Source organism: Lampetra fluviatilis, chromosome 68 (genome assembly GCF_964198595.1).
Source record: "Lampetra fluviatilis chromosome 68, kcLamFluv1.1, whole genome shotgun sequence".
NCBI classification, from domain to species: Eukaryota; Metazoa; Chordata; class Hyperoartia; order Petromyzontiformes; family Petromyzontidae; genus Lampetra; species Lampetra fluviatilis.
The window spans coordinates 672,009-691,975 of NC_136342.1; the positions used below are offsets into that span (position 1 = coordinate 672,009).

Below are 19,967 nucleotides of genomic sequence, written 5' to 3' on the forward strand. Positions count from 1 at the left end.
GAACCCAGTTTCTCAACGGTTCTGGGTGAGCATCTCCAACACGGTCATCATCATGAATCGAACATGGCCATTATGATTCAAACAAGGCCATTGTGATCCTGACATAGCCATGATGAACCCCCTAAGGATGCCGCAATGGTAAGATGTTAACTTCGATCCCGACCCTGATGCCTGCTGCTGCTGTATATTTGGAGTTTGCGTCTCTCTCTCATCCTCATCACGGTGGCTAGGAGATGTTAACTACCTCGCCTGGTAGGCAGGAGGTCGTGGGTTCGATCCCGACCCTGACACCTGCTGTATATTTGGAGTTTGCGTCTCTCTTTCTCATCATCACAGTGGCTAGGAGATGTTAACTGCCTCGCCTGGTAGGCAGGAGGTCATGGGTTCGATCCCGACCCTGACGCCTGCTGCTGTATATTTGGAGTTTGCGTGTCTCTCTCCGCGTGGTCTCGTGGATTTTTCTCCAGGTCCTCCGGTTTTTCCCTTCCCATTTGGAATCAACGTCACGCGTTTAGAGTATTTGTCTGCTGTAAATTTACACGCGATAAGCCGCTTCGTTGCGCTACCATTTGTGGCCAGATCGCTTCTGAAAAAGGGCTATATAGTTCAGTGGGCCCTTACCTGGTAAAATAAAAGTAGTTTAGTTTAGTTTTTAGTTCGGCTAAGACACCCAGATGCAGGATTTCGAATCCAAGAATTCAACAGTACAAGCTCAGCAATGTCTCTGACATGGCCATTATGAACCCCCAACGACAACAACAACCGCCATTCGCCACTAAGTGGTGGTGATGTCACCACAGCGCTTGTGCCAGGCTATGTGCACTTTAAGGCCATGTCAAGTGTCGAACACCCACTGGCAGGTCACGGGACTGACCCAGATGCCATGGGTTGACTGACTGAGATGATTGGCCGATGCACCACCTGTGCCCCCTACTGTGCCAACTTGCTGTATTTTATCCACCCGGTGCTCCGCTCGTTGTTGTGAGCGTCGCTCCTCTGCCCTCCGCTGTTGCTGGAGGGCGACTGCCTCCAACTGCCCAGTAGCAGCAGCGTCCTTCACGAGCCTCCTCCGCAGACAGAGAGACACACACCAAAGAGTTTGTCCATGTACCTGCGCCACAGGGCTGCATGGAAGAGTTTGAAGAGTTGGGAAAGAGGGAGGTCCAATGACTTTGCTTGGGATACACGTACGCCTGCGTCTCCACCTGCAACACCGACAAATATCCCCCACGTAGCCTTAACAGACTGTTGGGCCAAGTGCGGTTAGTGAGCAGGACCTATGCAGGCCGGCACTGCGGTACACGAGGGGGTGGGTGGCCAGCACCACGCCTGGCCGGCTTTGTCTCCCCAGTGGCGATGTTTACCCCACACCGCACCCGGTACTCATTTGACGCCAAGTCGACCTAGGGGAGGCCCAGGACCGGTTAAGATAATTTTCACAGAATTTTGCCCGTCAATGGGTTCGTAGCACTAACCGCTACGCCATCAACACACACACACACACACGTACGTATTGGCCACAGCAATCGCAGCACCAGCAGCGGACAAATGCCAACTTTCATAATAATCCACAATACCGTTTTTTTTGGTGAGATCACGTAAATATAAATGTGTCGTTAAACCCGCCACCACCCAACTAGTAAGGTTTGTCACGTAAACAAATCGTGCCAATTACTGACTGGTTCAGCACGCCGGAGAGTAAAACCCACTACAACATTTACAATTCCAGTACCGTGACGTTTTGCCAGTACAGGTAGTCCTTACTTAATAACAACTCCGATCATTTTTCATTGCTGGAGGGGCAGAAGTCGCAAACGGGTTTTGATTCCTTACCCGTACCCGTACCCGGCCGCACCAGGGTCGCAAATGGGTACCCGTACCCGTACCCGGCCGGGTACGGGTACCCGTTTCCGGCCGGGTACGGGTACCCGTTCCCTACCCGTACCCGTACTCTACCCGAAATGAGTGACAAACGGTTACTCACCAGTGACTCACGGCCTACCCGTACCCGTACCCGGCCGGGTACGGGTAGCCGGGTATCGGGTAGGGTACGGGTATCGGGTACCCGGTTGCGACCTCTGTGGAGGGGTTGCCCCCCCTCTTGAAAATCCTGGCTCCATCATTGGTCGTGAGTCAGAACCCAACCCTGGCACCAATATATTTGAAATGTGTGGTGTCTTTCTCTCTCTCTCTCCCCGTGATCTCGTGGATTTTTCTCCGGGCCCTCCGTTTTCCCCTCCACATTTAGACTCAACACGACGCGTTTAGAGTATTTGGCTGCTATAAATTTCCACGTGATGATAAGCCACTTCGTTGAGCGATCATTTGAGCTACGTAGCTCAGTGGGGTCCTTACAACTGGTAAAATTAAAATAGTAAAAATAGGTGGAATGGTGAAAGGGTCACTGTGAGATCATAGGACAGACCCAGGTGACTGGCAGATGCACCAACACCATCGCTGACTGTGACAGCTCGCATAATGCACACTCAAGATGAAGACCCACCAATGTAGCTCACTGAAGCTGCCGGGGCGAGCGTTGTTAGCGAGCGGCACCTACTAACGCCAGCACACAGCGCAACGAGGGGGTGGGTGGCCAGCGCCAGTCCCGGCCGCCTTTCTCTCCCCGAGTGGCGATGACGCACACACACACACACACCTCATCGATGCAGGGGAAATGCTGAGTCGGCATGTCTGAGAGGCTCTGAGGAGAGGACTCCTGGTGCAGCACTGCCCCCAGTTCTGCTTCTAGCCCTGCCTCCACTCGAGCTCCCGGCTGGCGGATCCATCCACCTGCAGCAACAGAACAACCCACACAGAGTGACGTCGTGCGAGCGAGTGGTCAGCGCGCTGTGCTACGAATCTGATTCCCGCTCACGGGAGATTATCTGAACCGGTCCTGGGCCTTCCCTAGGTCGACTCAGCCTCAAATGAGTACCTGGTGGGGGGTGTAAACATCGCCACTGGGGAGACAAAGGCCGTGAGCGGGAATTGAACTCGGGACGCTGGGTACGTAACGCAGCAAGCTGTTGTACGCACTCATTCAAGACCTTACAAACTCCACTCACTGACACTCATTCTGTAGAACAGGGGGAGATCATACAAACTCCACTCACTCTCACTCACTCTGTAGAACAGGGGGAGATCATACAAACTCCACTCACTCACTCTGTAGAACAGGGGGAGATCACACAAACTCCACTCACTCACTCTGTAGAACAGGGGGAGATCATACAAACTCCACTCACTCATGCTGTAGAACAGGGGGAGATCATACAAACTCCACTCACTCACTCTGTAGAACAGGGGGAGATCACACAAACTCCACTCACTCATGCTGTAGAACAGGGGGAGATCATACAAACTCCACTCACTCACTCTGTAGAACAGGGGGAGATCACACAAACTCCACTCACTCATGCTGTAGAACAGGGGGAGATCATACAAACTCCACTCACTCACTCTGTAGAACAGGGGGAGATCATACAAACTCCACTCACTCATGCTGTAGAACAGGGGGAGATCATACAAACTCCACTCACTCACTCTGTAGAACAGGGGGAGATCATACAAACTCCACTCACTCATGCTGTAGAACAGGGGGAGATCATACAAACTCCACTCACTCATGCTGTAGAACAGGGGGAGATCATACAAACTCCACTCACTCATGCTGTAGAACAGGGGGAGATCACACAAACTCCACTCACTCACTCTGTAGAACAGGGGGAGATCACACAAACTCCACTCACTCACTCTGTAGAACAGGGGGAGATCATACAAACTCCACTCACTCATGCTGTAGAACAGGGGGAGATCATACAAACTCCACTCACTCACTCTGTAGAACAGGGGGAGTTCACACTCACTCTCGCTCTGCAAAACAGGGGGAGAATCATACAAACTCAACGCAGAAAGTTGCCCCAGTCAGGTATCGAACCCAGGCTGGGTGGTGTGTGGGGTTGGGTGATGTGTGGAGTTGGGTGATGTGTGGAGTTGGGTGATGTGTGGGGTTGGGTGGTGTGTGGGGTTGGGTGGTGTGTGGAGTTGGGTGGTGTGTGGAGTTGGGTGGTGTGTGGGGTTGGGTGGTGTGTGGAGTTGGGTGGTGTGTGGAGTTGGGTGATGTGTGGAGTTGGGTGATGTGTGGAGTTGGGTGGTGTGTGGAGTTGGGTGATGTGTGGAGTTGGGTGATGTGTGGAGTTGGGTGATGTGTGGAGTTGGGTGGTGTGTGGAGTTGGGTGGTGTGTGGAGTTGGGTGGTGTGTGGAGTTGGGTGATGTGTGGAGTTGGGTGATGTGTGGAGTTGGGTGGTGTGTGGGGTTGGGTGATGTGTGGAGTTGGGTGGTGTGTGGAGTTGGGTGATGTGTGGAGTTGGGTGATGTGTGGAGTTGGGTGGTGTGTGGAGTTGGGTGATGTGTGGAGTTGGGTGATGTGTGGAGTTGGGTGATGTGTGGAGTTGGGTGGTGTGTGGAGTTGGGTGGTGTGTGGAGTTGGGTGGTGTGTGGAGTTGGGTGGTGTGTGGGGTTGGGTGATGTGTGGAGTTGGGTGATGTGTGGAGTTGGGTGATGTGTGGAGTTGGGTGGTGTGTGGAGTTGGGTGGTGTGTGGGGTTGGGTGATGTGTGGAGTTGGGTGGTGTGTGGAGTTGGGTGGTGTGTGGAGTTGGGTGATGTGTGGAGTTGGGTGATGTGTGGAGTTGGGTGATGTGTGGAGTTGGGTGATGTGTGGAGTTGGGTGATGTGTGGAGTTGGGTGGTGTGTGGAGTTGGGTGATGTGTGGAGTTGGGTGATGTGTGGAGTTGGGTGATGTGTGGAGTTGGGTGATGTGTGGAGTTGGGTGGTGTGTGGAGTTGGGTGATGTGTGGAGTTGGGTGATGTGTGGAGTTGGGTGATGTGTGGAGTTGGGTGATGTGTGGAGTTGGGTGATGTGTGGAGTTGGGTGGTGTGTGGAGTTGGGTGATGTGTGGAGTTGGTTGGTGTGTGGGGTTGGGTGATGTGTGGAGTTGGGTGGTGTGTGGAGTTGGGTGATGTGTGGAGTTGGGTGATGTGTGGAGTTGGGTGGTGTGTGGAGTTGGGTGATGTGTGGAGTTGGGTGATGTGTGGAGTTGGGTGATGTGTGGAGTTGGGTGGTGTGTGGAGTTGGGTGGTGTGTGGAGTTGGGTGGTGTGTGGAGTTGGGTGGTGTGTGGGGTTGGGTGATGTGTGGAGTTGGGTGATGTGTGGAGTTGGGTGATGTGTGGAGTTGGGTGGTGTGTGGAGTTGGGTGGTGTGTGGGGTTGGGTGATGTGTGGAGTTGGGTGGTGTGTGGAGTTGGGTGGTGTGTGGAGTTGGGTGATGTGTGGAGTTGGGTGATGTGTGGAGTTGGGTGATGTGTGGAGTTGGGTGATGTGTGGAGTTGGGTGATGTGTGGAGTTGGGTGGTGTGTGGAGTTGGGTGATGTGTGGAGTTGGTTGGTGTGTGGATTTGGGTGATGTGTGGAGTTGGGTGATGTGTGGAGTTGGGTGATGTGTGGAGTTGGGTGGTGTGTGGAGTTGGGTGGTGTGTGGAGTTGGGTGGTGTGTGGAGTTGGGTGGTGTGTGGAGTTGGGTGATGTGTGGAGTTGGGTGGTGTGTGGAGTTGGGTGGTGTGTGGAGTTGGGTGGTGTGTGGAGTTGGGTGGTGTGTGGAGTTGGGTGGTGTGTGGAGTTGGGTGGTGTGTGGAGTTGGGTGGTGTGTGGAGTTGGGTGATGTGTGGGGTTGGGTGGTGTGTGGAGTTGAGTGGTGTGTGGAGTTGGGTGATGTGTGGGGTTGGGTGGTGTGTGGAGTTGGGTGATGTGTGGGGTTGGGTGGTGTGTGGAGTTGGGTGGTGTGTGGGGTTAGGTGATGTGTGGGGTTGGGTGGTGTGTGGAGTTGGGTGGTGTGTAGGGTTGGGTGGTGTGTGGAGTTGGGTGGTGTGTGGAGTTGGGTGATGTGTGGGGTTGGGTGGTGTGTGGAGTTGGGTGATGTGTGGGGTTGGGTGGTGTGTGGAGTTGGGTGGTGTGTGGGGTTGGGTGATGTGTGGAGTTGGGTGATGTGTGGAGTTGGGTGATGTGTGGAGTTGGGTGATGTGTGGAGTTGGGTGGTGTGTGGAGTTGGGTGGTGTGTGGGGTTGGGTGGTGTGTGGAGTTGGGTGGTGTGTGGGATTGGGTGGTGTGTGTAGTTGGGTGGTGTGTGGGGTTGGGTGGTGTGTGGAGTTGGGTGATGTGTGGGGTTGGGTGGTGTGTGGAGTTGGGTGGTGTGTGGGGTTGGGTGGTGTGTGGAGTTGGGTGATGTGTGGGGTTGGGTGGTGTGTGGAGTTGGGTGATGTGTGGAGTTGGGTGGTGTGTGGAGTTGGGTGATGTGTGGGGTTGGGTGGTGTGTGGGGTTGGGTGATGTGTGGAGTTGGGTGATGTGTGGAGTTGGGTGGTGTGTGGAGTTGGGTGGTGTGTGGAGTTGGGTGGTGTGTGGAGTTGGGTGGTGTGTGGAGTTGGGTGGTGTGTGGAGTTGGGTGATGTGTGGAGTTGGGTGATGTGTGGAGTTGGGTGGTGTGTGGAGTTGGGTGATGTGTGGAGTTGGGTGGTGTGTGGAGTTGGGTGATGTGTGGAGTTGGGTGGTGTGTGGGGTTGGGTGGTGTGTGGAGTTGGGTGATGTGTGGAGTTGGGTGGTGTGTGGAGTGGGGTGATGTGTGGAGTTGGGTGGTGTGTGGGGTTGGGTGGTGTGTGGAGTTGGGTGATGTGTGGAGTTGGGTGGTGTGTGGAGTTGGGTGGTGTGTGGAGTTGGGTGATGTGTGGAGTTGGGTGGTGTGTGGAGTTGGGTGATGTGTGGAGTTGGGTGGTGTGTGGAGTTGGGTGGTGTGTGGAGTTGGGTGGTGTGTGGAGTTGGGTGGTGTGTGGAGTTGGGTGATGTGTGGAGTTGGGTGGTGTGTGGAGTTGGGTGATGTGTGGAGTTGGGTGATGTGTGGGGTTGGGTGATGTGTGGAGTTGGGTGGTGTGTGGGGTTGGGTGGAGTGTGGAGTTGGGTGGTGTGTGGGGTTGGGTGGTGTGTGGGGTTGGGTGATGTGTGGAGCTGGGTGGTGTGTGGAGTTGGGTGATGTGTGGAGTTGGGTGATGTGTGGAGTTGGGTGATGTGTGGAGTTGGGTGATGTGTGGAGTTGGGTGATGTGTGGAGTTGGGTGATGTGTGGAGTTGGGTGATGTGTGGAGTTGGGTGGTGTGTGGAGTTGGGTGGTGTGTGGAGTTGGGTGATGTGTGGAGTTGGGTGATGTGTGGAGTTGGGTGATGTGTGGAGTTGGGTGATGTGTGGAGTTGGGTGATGTGTGGGGTTGGGTGGTGTGTGGGGTTGGGTGATGTGTGGAGCTGGGTGGTGTGTGGAGTTGGGTGATGTGTGGAGTTGGGTGATGTGTGGAGTTGGGTGATGTGTGGAGTTGGGTGGTGTGTGGGGTTGGGTGATGTGTGGAGTTGGGCGATGTGTGGAGTTGGGTGATGTGTGGGGTTGGGTGATGTGTGGGGTTGGGTGATGTGTGGAGTTGGGTGATGTGTGGAGTTGGGTGATGTGTGGAGTTGGGTGATGTGTGGAGTTGGGTGATGTGTGGGGTTGGATGATGTGTGGAGTTGGGCGATGTTTGGGGTCTCACCCAGCAAATGAACATCATCTTCGCTGTCGTCATCTTGATCCGTGTCCTCAGGGCTTGCAGCACCAGCAGCACCAGCAATAGCTTGAGCCACTGAACCGTCATCCCAGACACAAAGACAAAGATCCCCCCGTGTAGCCTTCAGCATAATGTTGGGGCAAGTGCTGTTAGCGAGTAGCAGCACCACCGATTGAAGGTCCGACACGAGGCGGTGGGTGGCCACCACTTACCACGCCCGGCCGCCTTTGTATCCCCAGTGGCCACGTGATGATGGTGGTGATGGTGATGAGTCACTGGGTTGAGTTAGAATTTTTGTTGGCTACGTCGCTTCTTCAAATCATTTAGTCTGTGGCTCTCTGAGCGAGTCTATGGCTCTCCGAGTGAGTCTATGGCTCTCTGTGTGAGTCGATGGCTCTCTGTGTGAGTCTATGGCTCTCTGTGTGAGTCTATGGCTCTCTGAGTGAGTCTATGGCTCTCTGTGTGAGTCTATGGCTCTCTGAGTGAGTCTATGGCTCTCCGAGCGAGTCTATGGCTCTCTGAGCGAGTCTATGGCTCTCCGAGTGAGTCTATGGCTCTCTGAGTGAGTCTATGACTCTCTGAGTGAGTCTATGGCTCTCTGAGCGAGTCTATGGCTCTCTGAGTGAGTCTATGGCTCTCTAAGTGAGTCTATGGCTCTCTGAGTGAGTCTATGGCTCTCTGAGCGAGTCTATGGCTCTCTGAGTGAGTCTATGGCTCTCTGAGTGAGTCTATGGCTCTCTGAGCGAGTCTATGGCTCTCTAAGTGAGTCTATGGCTCTCTGTGTGAGTCTATGGCTCTCTGTGTGAGTCTATGACTCTCTGAGCGAGTCTATGGCTCTCTGAGTGAGTCTATGGCTCTCTGAGCGAGTCTATGGCTCTCTAAGTGAGTCTATGGCTCTCTGAGCGAGTCTATGGCTTCCTGAGTGAGTCTATGAGTCCCCACCGTAATCCCTGTGGCTGTGCGGCTGAAACCTGGACTGGCTCTCAGCAGCGCCGGCTCAGAGGCGTCTCTGCCCTCCCAGTGCCACCCGGCCGCCTCTCCCCAGAAGCGCGTTCTCAACGAGTAGGCGCCTACCTTTGCCACCGCTGCCACCACCACCACCACCGCCGTCACCACCGCCACCACCACCGCCGTCACCACCGCCGTCACCACCACCACCGCCGCCATCACCACCATCTCCATCATCCTCTTCAATGTCCGTGTCGCTGTCCATGTGAAACTCTGGGGCTTGTTGAGGGAGTTTCGCTGTCAATTTCACGGATGCACCTTCGTCAGCTTTGCAACTTCCTCCTCCTCCTCCCCCAACTCCTTGCTCCACCTCCAAATCCTCAATATCAGTCTCACTTCCCGAACTCTGCAACTCTTGCTGCTGCTGTTGTTGCTGTTGCTGATGGTGGCGGTGGCCAGGAGTGACATCCAAGTCTTGGTCCGACCTCCTGGCGAGATTCGCCTGCGGTCGTCTCAAGGGGATTGGCTGAGATGCCGTTTGGTCTGTGGAACGTGACGGCGATAACGATCAAGGCCGGTTCCTGATGGAGCTGCCCGACCCCCCCACACCCGCCCCTACCCCCACACCCCCCCCCCCACACTCCCCCCCCACACCCACCCCTACCCCCTCACCCCCCCCACACTCCTCCCCCAGACCCACCCCTACCCCCACACCCACCCCCCACAGACCCGCCCCTACCCCCACACCCCCCCCCCCAGACCCGCCCCTACCCCCACCCCCACCCCCAAACCCGCCCCTACCCACACACCCACCCCCCCCCACACCCCCCCCCCACAACCGCCCCTACCCCCCCACCCCCCCAACACCCGCCCCTACCACCACACCCCCCCCCCACCCGCCCCTACCCCCACACCATCCCCCCCCCAGACCCACAATATTTACAGCCAAACACTGGAAGCGCTTGAAGTTGATTCTAAATGTGGAGGGAAAACCCGGAGGACCCGAATAAAAATCCACACAACCACGGGGAGAGAGAGAGAGAGAGACGCAAACTCCAAATATACAGCAGCAGCAGGCGTCAGGGTCGCGATCCAATCCATGACCTCCTGCATAGCAGGCGAGGTAGTCAACGTCCCCTCGCGTCGAATGAACGCTACAACCCACCGTCCCACCCCCCCCCCCACCACGTTACACACGAGACAGAGGGAGACACGGACGGACAGAGTTAACGTCTTTCAACCTCGAGACGGAACAGCGTTAACCGACGATCGCGACGAGATTTCGGCGTCTCGCCAAGACCGGGCGCGCGCTCACACGGCGATCACCTTGTGCGGAGTCCGTCTCGGACTCGGTAGATGAAAAGTCCAGCCGCAAGCACTTCCTGGGAGCTGGGATCAGTGGGCCAGAGTCATTGCGCTCCTCCTCACTACAGCGACGTAGACACACACACACAACAACAACAACAACCGTCGTCAGCCGTCACCACGGCGCTTGTGCCACGCTAGGTACACCTTGAAGCTATCACGTGAAGTGTGAAATGCTCGCTGCTGCCAGAAGGTCACAGGACAGACTCAGTTGGCAGTCGTGGTGATAGCTCACTACAGTGACCTGTGATCCAGAGGTCGCTGGTTCTATTCCATCTCCTGGCACAGCAGCTGAAACAATGGTAGCAAGATTAATAAATCAGTGCGGTTGAGAGGGCTGGTTCGGCGAGTGACCGTGTGGTTGAATGGTTGCGTGGTTGAGTGGTGGCTTCAATGTAAGCCATGTCGTTGAGAGGCTGTATCTTTGAATGACTTAACAGGTCGGTTGGTGAGTGACCGTGTGTGTGGTTGAGCGGTTGAGAGGTTGGGTAGGAGAGTGACCGTGTGATTGAGTGGTCGTGTGGTGGCGACGCTGATTGAGAGGTTGGGTAGGTGAGTGACTGTGCCGTTGAGTGGTTGAAGCGGCTAAATGATTTGAGTAGTTGTGGAGTTTAGTGGTTGCGTAGTTGGCTAGCCTTGTGTAGTTAGGTTAAATCTCGGGTACAATTTTAAGTATTGCTGCTGCTAACATTCCAAGGCCTTAAACGGCCCTTAACCATTTCACATTCAACAACTCACGGCTTCTCCGATCCGACGATTTACATTTGCCCCGTGTGCCGAGAACTAAGCCTCTGCGTCTGGGCTGACCGCGGGCCTTTGATTGCGCCAAGACCACGGAATGCCCTGGCCACCAGTGGTTAGACGGGCGAGCTCGCTCACCCTGTTGAGGTCTTCTCTAAAGACTCAACTCGTTTCGCGTGCAGGCCGACACTTCCCACGTATGACCAGTAGACTCTGGACTTTGTAGCAACTCAGACTCTCGATTGTGCGCGTGCGGTTTGTCCGATTTGCGGATTAACCGCACCGTTGAGATTTCGACGTGAATTAATAACTCGTGGATTTTCCCCTTAAGCCCAAATGAATCATCTAAAAAACGGTTATACATTAATAATAATAGTTTTTTTACCATTTTTTCTGGCAACTAAACTGACACCTTTTTACAAGGTATCGTGTTTGCATTAACCATAATACCTGAGGTCAGAATGCAAACAAAAAACAACTCTGATAATGTGTGCATTCTCCTTGAAATTCATTGGTCCACACCAGAGACAGCTTTTCTTAGAGCCCAGTCCCACATGGTGGTCGACCATTGTTAATCTTGGAAATGTTTATTACAAGTCACATGCTTAAACCGAACAAATATGTACCCCGCTGAATCCAAAATCCACGCGATCGCCCCTACAGCACAGCAGTTGCATATCTTGACAACGTTGGGCGTAGTTTGATCGATGTTGATTGGCATGGCAGGTGAGTGTCATCACTGTGCACGCCGATGATCATCCAACAGTTCATCGTTCATTTTTGGCAGAGAGATCCGTGGGAATTTTTAGTTTTTATTATTAATATCCACGGCCGTCCTCCCCATCATTAGCGAAGATAATCGTGAGTCTTACTGCATTCATATTTACCAACATCGTGCTTGGCGCACCGAGATCACCCGGATGAAATGCGCCTCATGAGTGTAAACTGTTATTAGTATTAGGTGGGCGAGTGGTTGAGCGGTTAAACCTGTCTGGGACCACGGTGTCGGAGGGAGAGAGATGTTCATCCGCGATGGTTCTACCTGCGCACGTCACAACACACGTCATACGCACGCTACAATACAGCCCGCCGCGCCACGCACAAGGTACATCCCAGCACACGCACGTCGTGACACACAGACACCACTCGGTAACGCACACAGCACGTTACACCACGTACATGTCACGGCACGCGTTATCGTACAAGAGAGAGACAAAGATCCGCCGTATAGCCTTAACAGAATGTAGGGGCAAGTGCCGTTAGCGAGTAGCACCTATGAAGGCCGTGAGAGCATATGAGGGGGTGCCAGCATCACGCCCAACTTGCTTTGTCTCCAAAGTAGTGATGTTTAACACATCGCACCAGGTACTCATTTGAGGCTGAGTTGATCTAGAGTTGGTGGCCGTAAGCGGGAATCGAACTCGGGTCGCCAGGTTCGTCGTGCAGCGTGCTAACCGCTACACGACTGCTCCCCCTCACAGCGTACCAAGACAAGACAAAAATCCCCCAGATAGCTTCAACAGACTGTAGGGGCAAGTGCTGTAAGCGAGCAGCACCTGTAAAGGCCGGCACTGTGGCACACGAGGGGGTGGTGGGTGGCCAGCACCACGCCCGGCCGCCTTTGTCTCCCCAGTGGCGATGTTTACTACACCACCGCACCAGGGTACTTATTTGAGGCTGAGTCGACCACACACAATGCAACACGCACACTCGCACACAAAAATACCCAGCCACGCACTAACACCTCCCACCACTCTCCTCTTTCCTTCCCCATCCCCTCCGCTCACCTCTACCACCCTCCTCTCCCTTCTCATCCCCTCACCTGCCCCTCTCCTCCTCCTCCTCCTCTGATCCAAGCAGGAGGGGCTCCCGGTAGAGCCGGTGGCGATGACGCGTGGCCCCCCGTCTCCTCCTCCCGATCTCCCCAGCGGGGGGGGAGCCACGGGCGTTTCACCCAGTACCAGCACCGCTCCACCCACAGCGCCCACATAGTCCTGCGTCTCCTCCAGCGGCAGCTGCCGCCGATGCCCTCCCTATAATGATGCACGGAATTACACAGAACAACAACACTGAGAGAGAGACCCAGACCCAGGGCTCGAACCCAGGTTCTCAGCAATGTTGGTGCAGTGTCTCTGACACAGCCATTATGAACCCACTGAGAGAGAGACCCAGACCCAGGGCTTGAACCCAGGTCTCTGTGTCTCTGACACAGCCATTATGAACCCACTGAGAGAGAGACCCAGACCCAGGGCCTGAACCCAGGTTCTCAGCAATGCTGGCTCAGTTTCTCTGACACGGCCATTATGAACCCACTGAGAGAGACACCCAGACACATCATTGCACCCAATGTCAACCCAATTACCAAATTCTCAAACCCACCTCCTCCTCTTCTTCTTCCAGCCAGGATTCCTCTATGACCAGACCCCTTCCCCGGCCTTCCTTAGGAATCCCTGCCGATACATTCCCAGTGTCGGAATTCCCGGTGTCGGAATTGCCGGTGTAAGAATTCCCAACTCCTGCTGATGATGAATCCTTCCCAGAATCCTCTCCCTTCCCCACATCCGATTCGATCCTCAACTCCGCCCACAATTCAGCAGTTGACGGTTGGGGAATCTTGGAATTCTTGGATTCTGTCGCTCTTCCTTCTGGAATCTTTCCTCTCTCTTGTGTCTCTCTCTCGGAATTCCAGGATTCTTTCTCCCTACCTTCCCGTTCCGCCTCGCCGATCGATTCCCCTCTCCCGTTTGTCCGGTCAGATTCGTCGGGAAAAATATCCAAGTCGGAATCTGTCTCATCTTCTCCCGCTGCAGCAGGGTGAGCATCATCATCACCATCATCAGCAGCAGCAACAGCAGCAGTATCATCATCATGGGCAGCAGCAGCAGCAGCTTCTCCGACGGGTTCCTTGTTCGAGACAGAGGCAGCGACGGTCCGGCTCGTACGGAAAATCGCCCGCACTTCTCCAAACGAGACGACGTCTCCGTCGCGAATCTCGTATCTGGCGTGGGGCCGCAGGGTCAGGCGGCCCCTCCGCGTGCCGTTCAGACTGCCCAGGTCTCGCACGAACGCCGCCGGGCTCTCGTCGCTGTCGTCGTCGTCGCCGCCGCCGTCGTCAGGAGGGGGAGAGGCCTCGAAGGCGGCGTGACGTCGGGAGAGGGAGGCGACGGGCACGCAGACGCCGCACCCCGGGTCGCGTCCCACCACAGTCTCGCCGGCGAACAGGGGGAACTCTTGAGGTCGGAAGAGAGAGAGGGAGAGAGAACGATTGTACGTCCGTCCGTATGTCGGACTTCTTTTGCGCCATACGTATCGGATGTGCGGGGGAAGGGCAACAAACTGAACACAAAAAGCAGTTCATAAAATGAGTTTGTCAACCTAATTGATGATTTAAAAGTGCAAAGCTCCCAGCGACATCCTGATATCGGAAGAGCGTTCCAGACGGCCGCAGAAGCGCATCCGAAAGTGCTCGACGGTTAGCCAAAAGCCGCCGCTGCTGCTCCTGCGACGATCACCGGAGTTTGCGCGATGAACCACAAGTTCCTCGGCGAGGCACTTGAGTAGAGATTGTTGGCGGACGAGCGAGATTCCGATGAGTGGTGGGTCAGAGGATCGATTGCCGTCGCGAGTGCGATGGGAAAGTGTTGGTGAATGGAGCGATTTTGCGGGCGGAGGGAATGAGAGGCAGGGTGAGGCGGCCATAATTCGGGAGAATACAAATGAGACAGAACCAATGAGGCAGGGAAATTGAGACACACAATACCAATGAGACAGAAAATACAAACGAGACGTAATTGGACCTTTTCGCCAGTATCAAAGTATGAAAAACAAGAATATGTTTTACACTTTCTGATCAGATAGGTGCATTGCCCTTGTACTGGGTCACCTTTTGGCGTTCTCTGGTATGACACTGGCGGTGAGACTAGGCCAGAAGGAAGGCTGCTGCCTCTGGTGTAGGCCAATCAGTTTCAAAGACATCAAATAAAACCAGCGTTGGCTTGCATGTTCACTACACGTACTGTGTGTCATGAGGCCTCCTTTGCCAGTACCAAAATATACTAATAGGGGTTTTCCGCTTTTTTCTGGCAACAAAACTGATCCCTTTTGCAAGGAATCATGTTTACATTAACCACAATACTTGCAGTCAAATGCAAACAAAAAACAATACTCTGATATTTCGATTTAAAGCTTTCGTGACTGCAGGGATTCATCTTCTTGGTTCTTTCGGTAAAGTCACGTAGAAGGGAAGTAATAAAATAATAAAAATAAAACATAATAAAATAATACTCACGACGTTTCGGCCACAACGCAAGCAGCCGTCCTCAGGTGGAGAACAGGTCCGTCAAGTAGACAGAGTCTGAATGGCACGCTCCAGGCTTGGAGCGACTATTTATGCTGGGATTGAGGGGCGAAGAGCGTCTTGACAAACGTCGTGAGAATTATTTTATTATGTTTTATTTTTATTATTTTATTACTTCCCTTCTACGTGACTTTACCGAAAGAACCAGGAAGAAAAATACTCTGATAATATATGAATTGTCCTTGAAACTGATTGGTCCACACCAGACAGGTTTTTTTAGAGCCATATGAGACTAGGCTCTAAGAAAAGCAATTCCACGTTGCCGTGCCGAGGCCAAGTCCATCCATTGCACTGGCCGTTGACAACGTGTGGGGAGCGGTGGCGCAACGGTTAGCGCGCTACGCTGCCCTACGAACCGACTAACATCCGAGTTCGATTCCCACTCACGGCCAACACCCAATGACATCGATTACCTCAACGTGCTCCTGGGCATCTCCTAGGTCGACTCAGCCTCAAATGCGTTACCCGGTGCTGTGTTGGTAAACATCGCTCACTGGGGGAGACAAAGGCGGCCGGGCGTAGCCTTCGTAGGCTGCTGCTACTGACAGCCACTTGCCCGATAGTCTGCGAGAGGCTACACGGGGGAACTTTGTCTTTTAGCTGCTCCGTCGTGAAGGTGACGGACTGAGATGGCGCAGTGGATGGCTGCAGTCGACGTTAGTTCACGATAATAACAACAACAATAATAATAACAACAATAACAACAACAGTAACAACAACAGTTAAGAGTCTTCGTAGCCGTGCGGTGTTGTTGGTGTTGTCGTATTACCTGTCTCTGAGAAGCAATCGTGGCCCAAGATTCTGAGGACTGCCACTGGAACATCTCTCGTCGTCGTCGTCTTCCTCCTCTTCTTATTCCTCTCATCTCCTTCGTCATCGTCTCTCTCCACCAGCGCCTGCGTCTGGTCCAAGTTCATCGTCTCGAGGGTTGATGTGGGCGAGTGGTTGACTTGTCAAGGGGTTTGCAATGGCGAGCTCGAGCCGCTGCTACTACTACAACAACACTGACGTTTGTGAGGTAAAATTATTGTTACATTTTTTTAAGAAAACGGCTGCAAAACAGAGTATTTAGCTCGTCAAGTAAATCGCGTGCGATGTGTTAGGCGTGTAATGTGTTTAGTTTGCTTAGTTTGTGTGTTTGTAGCTGCTTTGTTAACGCCGCTCGCCCGATGCGATTCGCGCGCTTTGTGAACGAGGGGTGGGCCGAGGCGTTCGCCTGTTAACTTTGGTGTGGATTTATATTACGTCGCGATGTAAAAAAAACACGAATAACAGATAAAGTCCTCTTATATAAATGTGTATCGATGTACACTACGGTTATTATGCAGTTTCAAGAGCTAAACGGTTAATCATTTTGTTTTCGGTTTTTATTTAGGTCGTGCACGTTTATAGAAGCTTACAAAAAAATAATCCAACGCGTGAAATAGAACTTTACGAGTGTAGACGCAAATATTGTAACTCGTTTAAATTTAAATCTTATTTTCGACTTCGGTGGGCAGAATCCTGCAACACAACCCGTGACGTCACGCGCCAACGCATCCTCACCCAAGATGGCAGCTTCGCGAGCCGCCATCTTGGTAAGGGGCTTACAAATTTGGGAGGGAGGCATTAATCCAGCAGTGGATAAACCACGGGGTGTGGGTGATGAGTTCGCGGTAGGGAGTTGCTTTGAATGACACAGAGATACGGATAAAGGAGCACGTGCATTCGATGACACATTCGGGGTAGAGGAGACGCGCATATTGATCGAGTTCATATCCTTAACCAAGATGGCGGCGCGCACCTACATGTGCCGCCATCTTGGTATGGGGCTTACGAGTGTGTGACGTCACCTCTAAAGGTTGTCTAAGTTCGTGCTTGGAAATTGCACGTTACTATGGCGGGGGTGCATATTCTATCGATAGGAAGACCACAATCTTTAAAAATAAACACGCAAAAATGAACTCAACGCGCTTGCTATCATGTTTTGTCCAGGGTAAAAATGTGTTTTTGTTGTTGTAAAGTACTGGATTGTGTTATTGATCAATTGGGGTCACAAACAGCATCAACCATCGCCTCCTACTGGCAGACTGATGCACAGGGACAGCTGCTACTGGGGGTGCCCCTAGGATCGACCACACACACACAATCGTCGTCGGGTGTTGGTGGTGGCCGTGAGCGGGAATGGAACCCGGGTCGCCGGGTTCGTAGCAAAGCGTAGCGCTAACCGCTAGACTACCGCTCCCCACTGGGTAGCCACACACACAGGTACACACACACAGGTACGCACACACATGCGCACAGGTACGCGCGCACAGGTACGCACGCACAGGTATGCGCGCAAGCAGCATCGCGTCCAGGAGGATTGACTCCTCGTCTTTAATGAAACACATGGGGCGTGCGGCAACATTACACGCGTGTACGCGTACCACACGCATTGACACTGGGACCGCAAGGCCCTATTCCCCCATCGCACCACCGCCACCCTCACACCACTGCCGCCACCACCGCCACCCTCGCACCCGGAAAAAAAATATAAACCATGGTGCCGTTCTACCATTTTTGGCGCCAGCGAGGTCCACGCCGCCTGCCAGCCACCATTTCGACTCTAGCGCCGGATTCTGTAACGATGGAGGAAGAAGGTAGGGGGGCGGTGGTGGCGTTGGCAGAACTGAGCCAGCCAGGTTTGTTTATCCACCGCGGGAGCCGAGCCGTGCTGCTGCTGTTGCCGAGGACGACGAGACACACACACACGCCAAAGCGTCGCCGTGGCGATGTCGCAACGTCACGTCATCGAGGCGCCGTAGCAACATCGTAGCGACGTCACGTTGTCGTGGTGCGCACCGACCGACCACCCGACGTCGATCTCAAACAAACGCGTCATTAGCCCCGCCCCTCCACCTGGCCCTGCTTGGCCCCACACCCCCCACACCCCCCACATCCCCCCACCACCGAGCCAGATTGAGACGTCGTCCGCTTGCGAGGGCCCAATGCGGTGACGGTGACGGTGGCAGCGTCTGCACCGCGCGATTTGGTTCCGGTTCGGTGTCGGCAAAGTTGGTGGAAAAACCACCCAGACAGCCGAGTGGTGCAAGCTGGGGGCTTGGCTCGGATTTGCCAGTGGGAAAGCCGTATCGGAGGGGGAGATGTAAGCTGTGTGTGTGTGTAGCACAGAGTGCTGTGTGTGTGTAGTTTAGTATGTATAGTGTAGAGTGCTATGTATTGCACAGAGTGTGTAGTGTGCAGTGTAGAGTGCTGTGTGTGCGTGAAAAGTGGAGTATGGCAGAGTGCATGGCGTTGGTGGCGCGCTACAAGAAGAACTGCGTGTCCGTCCGCCGGGGAGGCTCCAGGGGGTCCGTCTCGTTGGCCTTGATGTTCTTGGGGGGCCGCGGGCGAGACTGCAGCACGTTGTCAGGGAGCGGACGCTCCGTCTTCACCTTCGTCACCTGGGGACGGCGGCGGCGTGGGGGGAGGTGGGGAGAGCAGGGGGGGGGAGAGAGGGGGGGGGGAGGGAAGGGGGGAAGGAGCAGGGGGGAGGGAGGAGAGGGTGGGAGGGAGGAGAGGGTGGGAGGAGAGGGTGGGGAAGGAGGAGAGGGGGAGAGAGGAGAGAGGGAGGGTGGAGAGGGAGGAGAGGGAGGAGAGGGAGGGAGGGAGGAGAGGTAGGAGAGAGAGGAGAGGGAGGGAGGAGAGGGAGGAGAGGGAGGGAGGAGAGGGAGGGAGGAGAGGGAGGGAGGAGAGGGAGGAGAGGGAGGAGAGGGAGGGAGGAGAGGGAGGAGAGGGAGGAGAGGGAGGGAGGAGAGGGAGGAGAGGGAGGGAGGAGAGGGAGGAGAGGGAGGGAGGAGAGGGAGGAGAGGGAGGAGAGGGAGGGAGGAGAGGGAGGAGAGGGAGGGAGGAGAGGGAGGAGAGGGAGGAGAGGGAGGGAGGAGAGGGAGGAGAGGGAGGGAGGAGAGGGAGGAGAGGGAGGAGAGGGAGGGAGGAGAGGGAGGAGAGGCAGGGAGGAGAGGGAGGAGAGGGAGGGAGGGAGGGGAGGGGAGGGAGGAGAGGGATGGAGGGTCAAGGGACAGACCCTGCAGGTGCCATGGGTTGGCTGACTGAGATGACCAGTAGATGCACCACCAGCTGTACCCCTACTGTGCCAGGCTAGGTGCAGGAGGTCACGGGACAGACCCAGCAGGTGCCATGGGTTGGCTGACTGAGATGACCGGTAGATGCACCACCAGCTGTACCCCTACTGTGCCAGGCTAGGTGCAGGAGGTCACGGGACAGACCCAGCAGGTGCCATGGGTTGGCTGACTGAGATGACCGGTAGATGCACCACCAGCTGTACCCCTACTGTGCCAGGCTAGGTGCAGCAGGTCACGGGACAGACCCTGCAGGTGCCATGGGTTGGCCGACTGAGATGACCGGTAGATGCACCACCAGCTGTACCCCTACTGTGCCAGGCTAGGTGCAGGAGGTCACGGGACAGATCCAACAGGTGCCATGGGTTGGCTGACTAAGATGACCGGTAGTTGCACCACCAGCTGTACCCCTACTGTGCCAGGCTAGGTGCAGCAGGTCACGGGACAGACCCTGCAGGTGCCATGGGTTGGCTGACTGAGATGATCACTGGTAGATGTACCACCAGCTGTGCCCCCTCTCCCTCCCTCCACTCTCTCTCTTCCTCTCACCCATTGTTTTTCTCCCACTCTCCATATCTCTCTCTGCCTCCCACTCTCCCCCCCTCCCACTCTCCCTCCCACTCTCCCTCCCCCTCCCACTCTCCCTCCCCCTCCCACTCTCCATCCCCCTCCCACTCTCCCTCCCATTCTCCCACTCTCCCTCCCACTCTCCATCTCTCTCCCACTCTCCCTCCCACCCTCCCCACTCTCCCCCCTCCCCACTCTCCCCCCCTCCCACTCTCCCCCCTCCCACTCTCCCCCCCTCCCACTCTCCCCCCTCT

General features: G+C 54.8%; 1 protein-coding gene across 1 annotated transcript in view; it reads right to left on the reverse strand.

Moving 5' to 3' along the window:
* Positions 1-16,283, reverse strand: part of LOC144952520 (uncharacterized) — a 32,168-nt gene extending 15,885 nt beyond the window's left edge. The window contains exons 1-9 of the mRNA XM_078882967.1: positions 15,816-16,283; positions 13,069-13,919; positions 12,512-12,722; positions 11,677-11,731; positions 9,910-10,010; positions 8,710-9,126; positions 7,621-7,710; positions 2,657-2,790; positions 1,112-1,205 (exon numbers count right to left, since the gene is read on the reverse strand). Coding sequence (XP_078739093.1) covers positions 1,112-1,205; positions 2,657-2,790; positions 7,621-7,710; positions 8,710-9,126; positions 9,910-10,010; positions 11,677-11,731; positions 12,512-12,722; positions 13,069-13,919; positions 15,816-15,963 — 2,101 coding nt within the window. The 5' untranslated portion in view covers positions 15,964-16,283. The remainder of the gene's footprint in view (positions 1-1,111; positions 1,206-2,656; positions 2,791-7,620; positions 7,711-8,709; positions 9,127-9,909; positions 10,011-11,676; positions 11,732-12,511; positions 12,723-13,068; positions 13,920-15,815) is intronic.
* Positions 16,284-19,967: the final 3,684 nt, after the last annotated feature.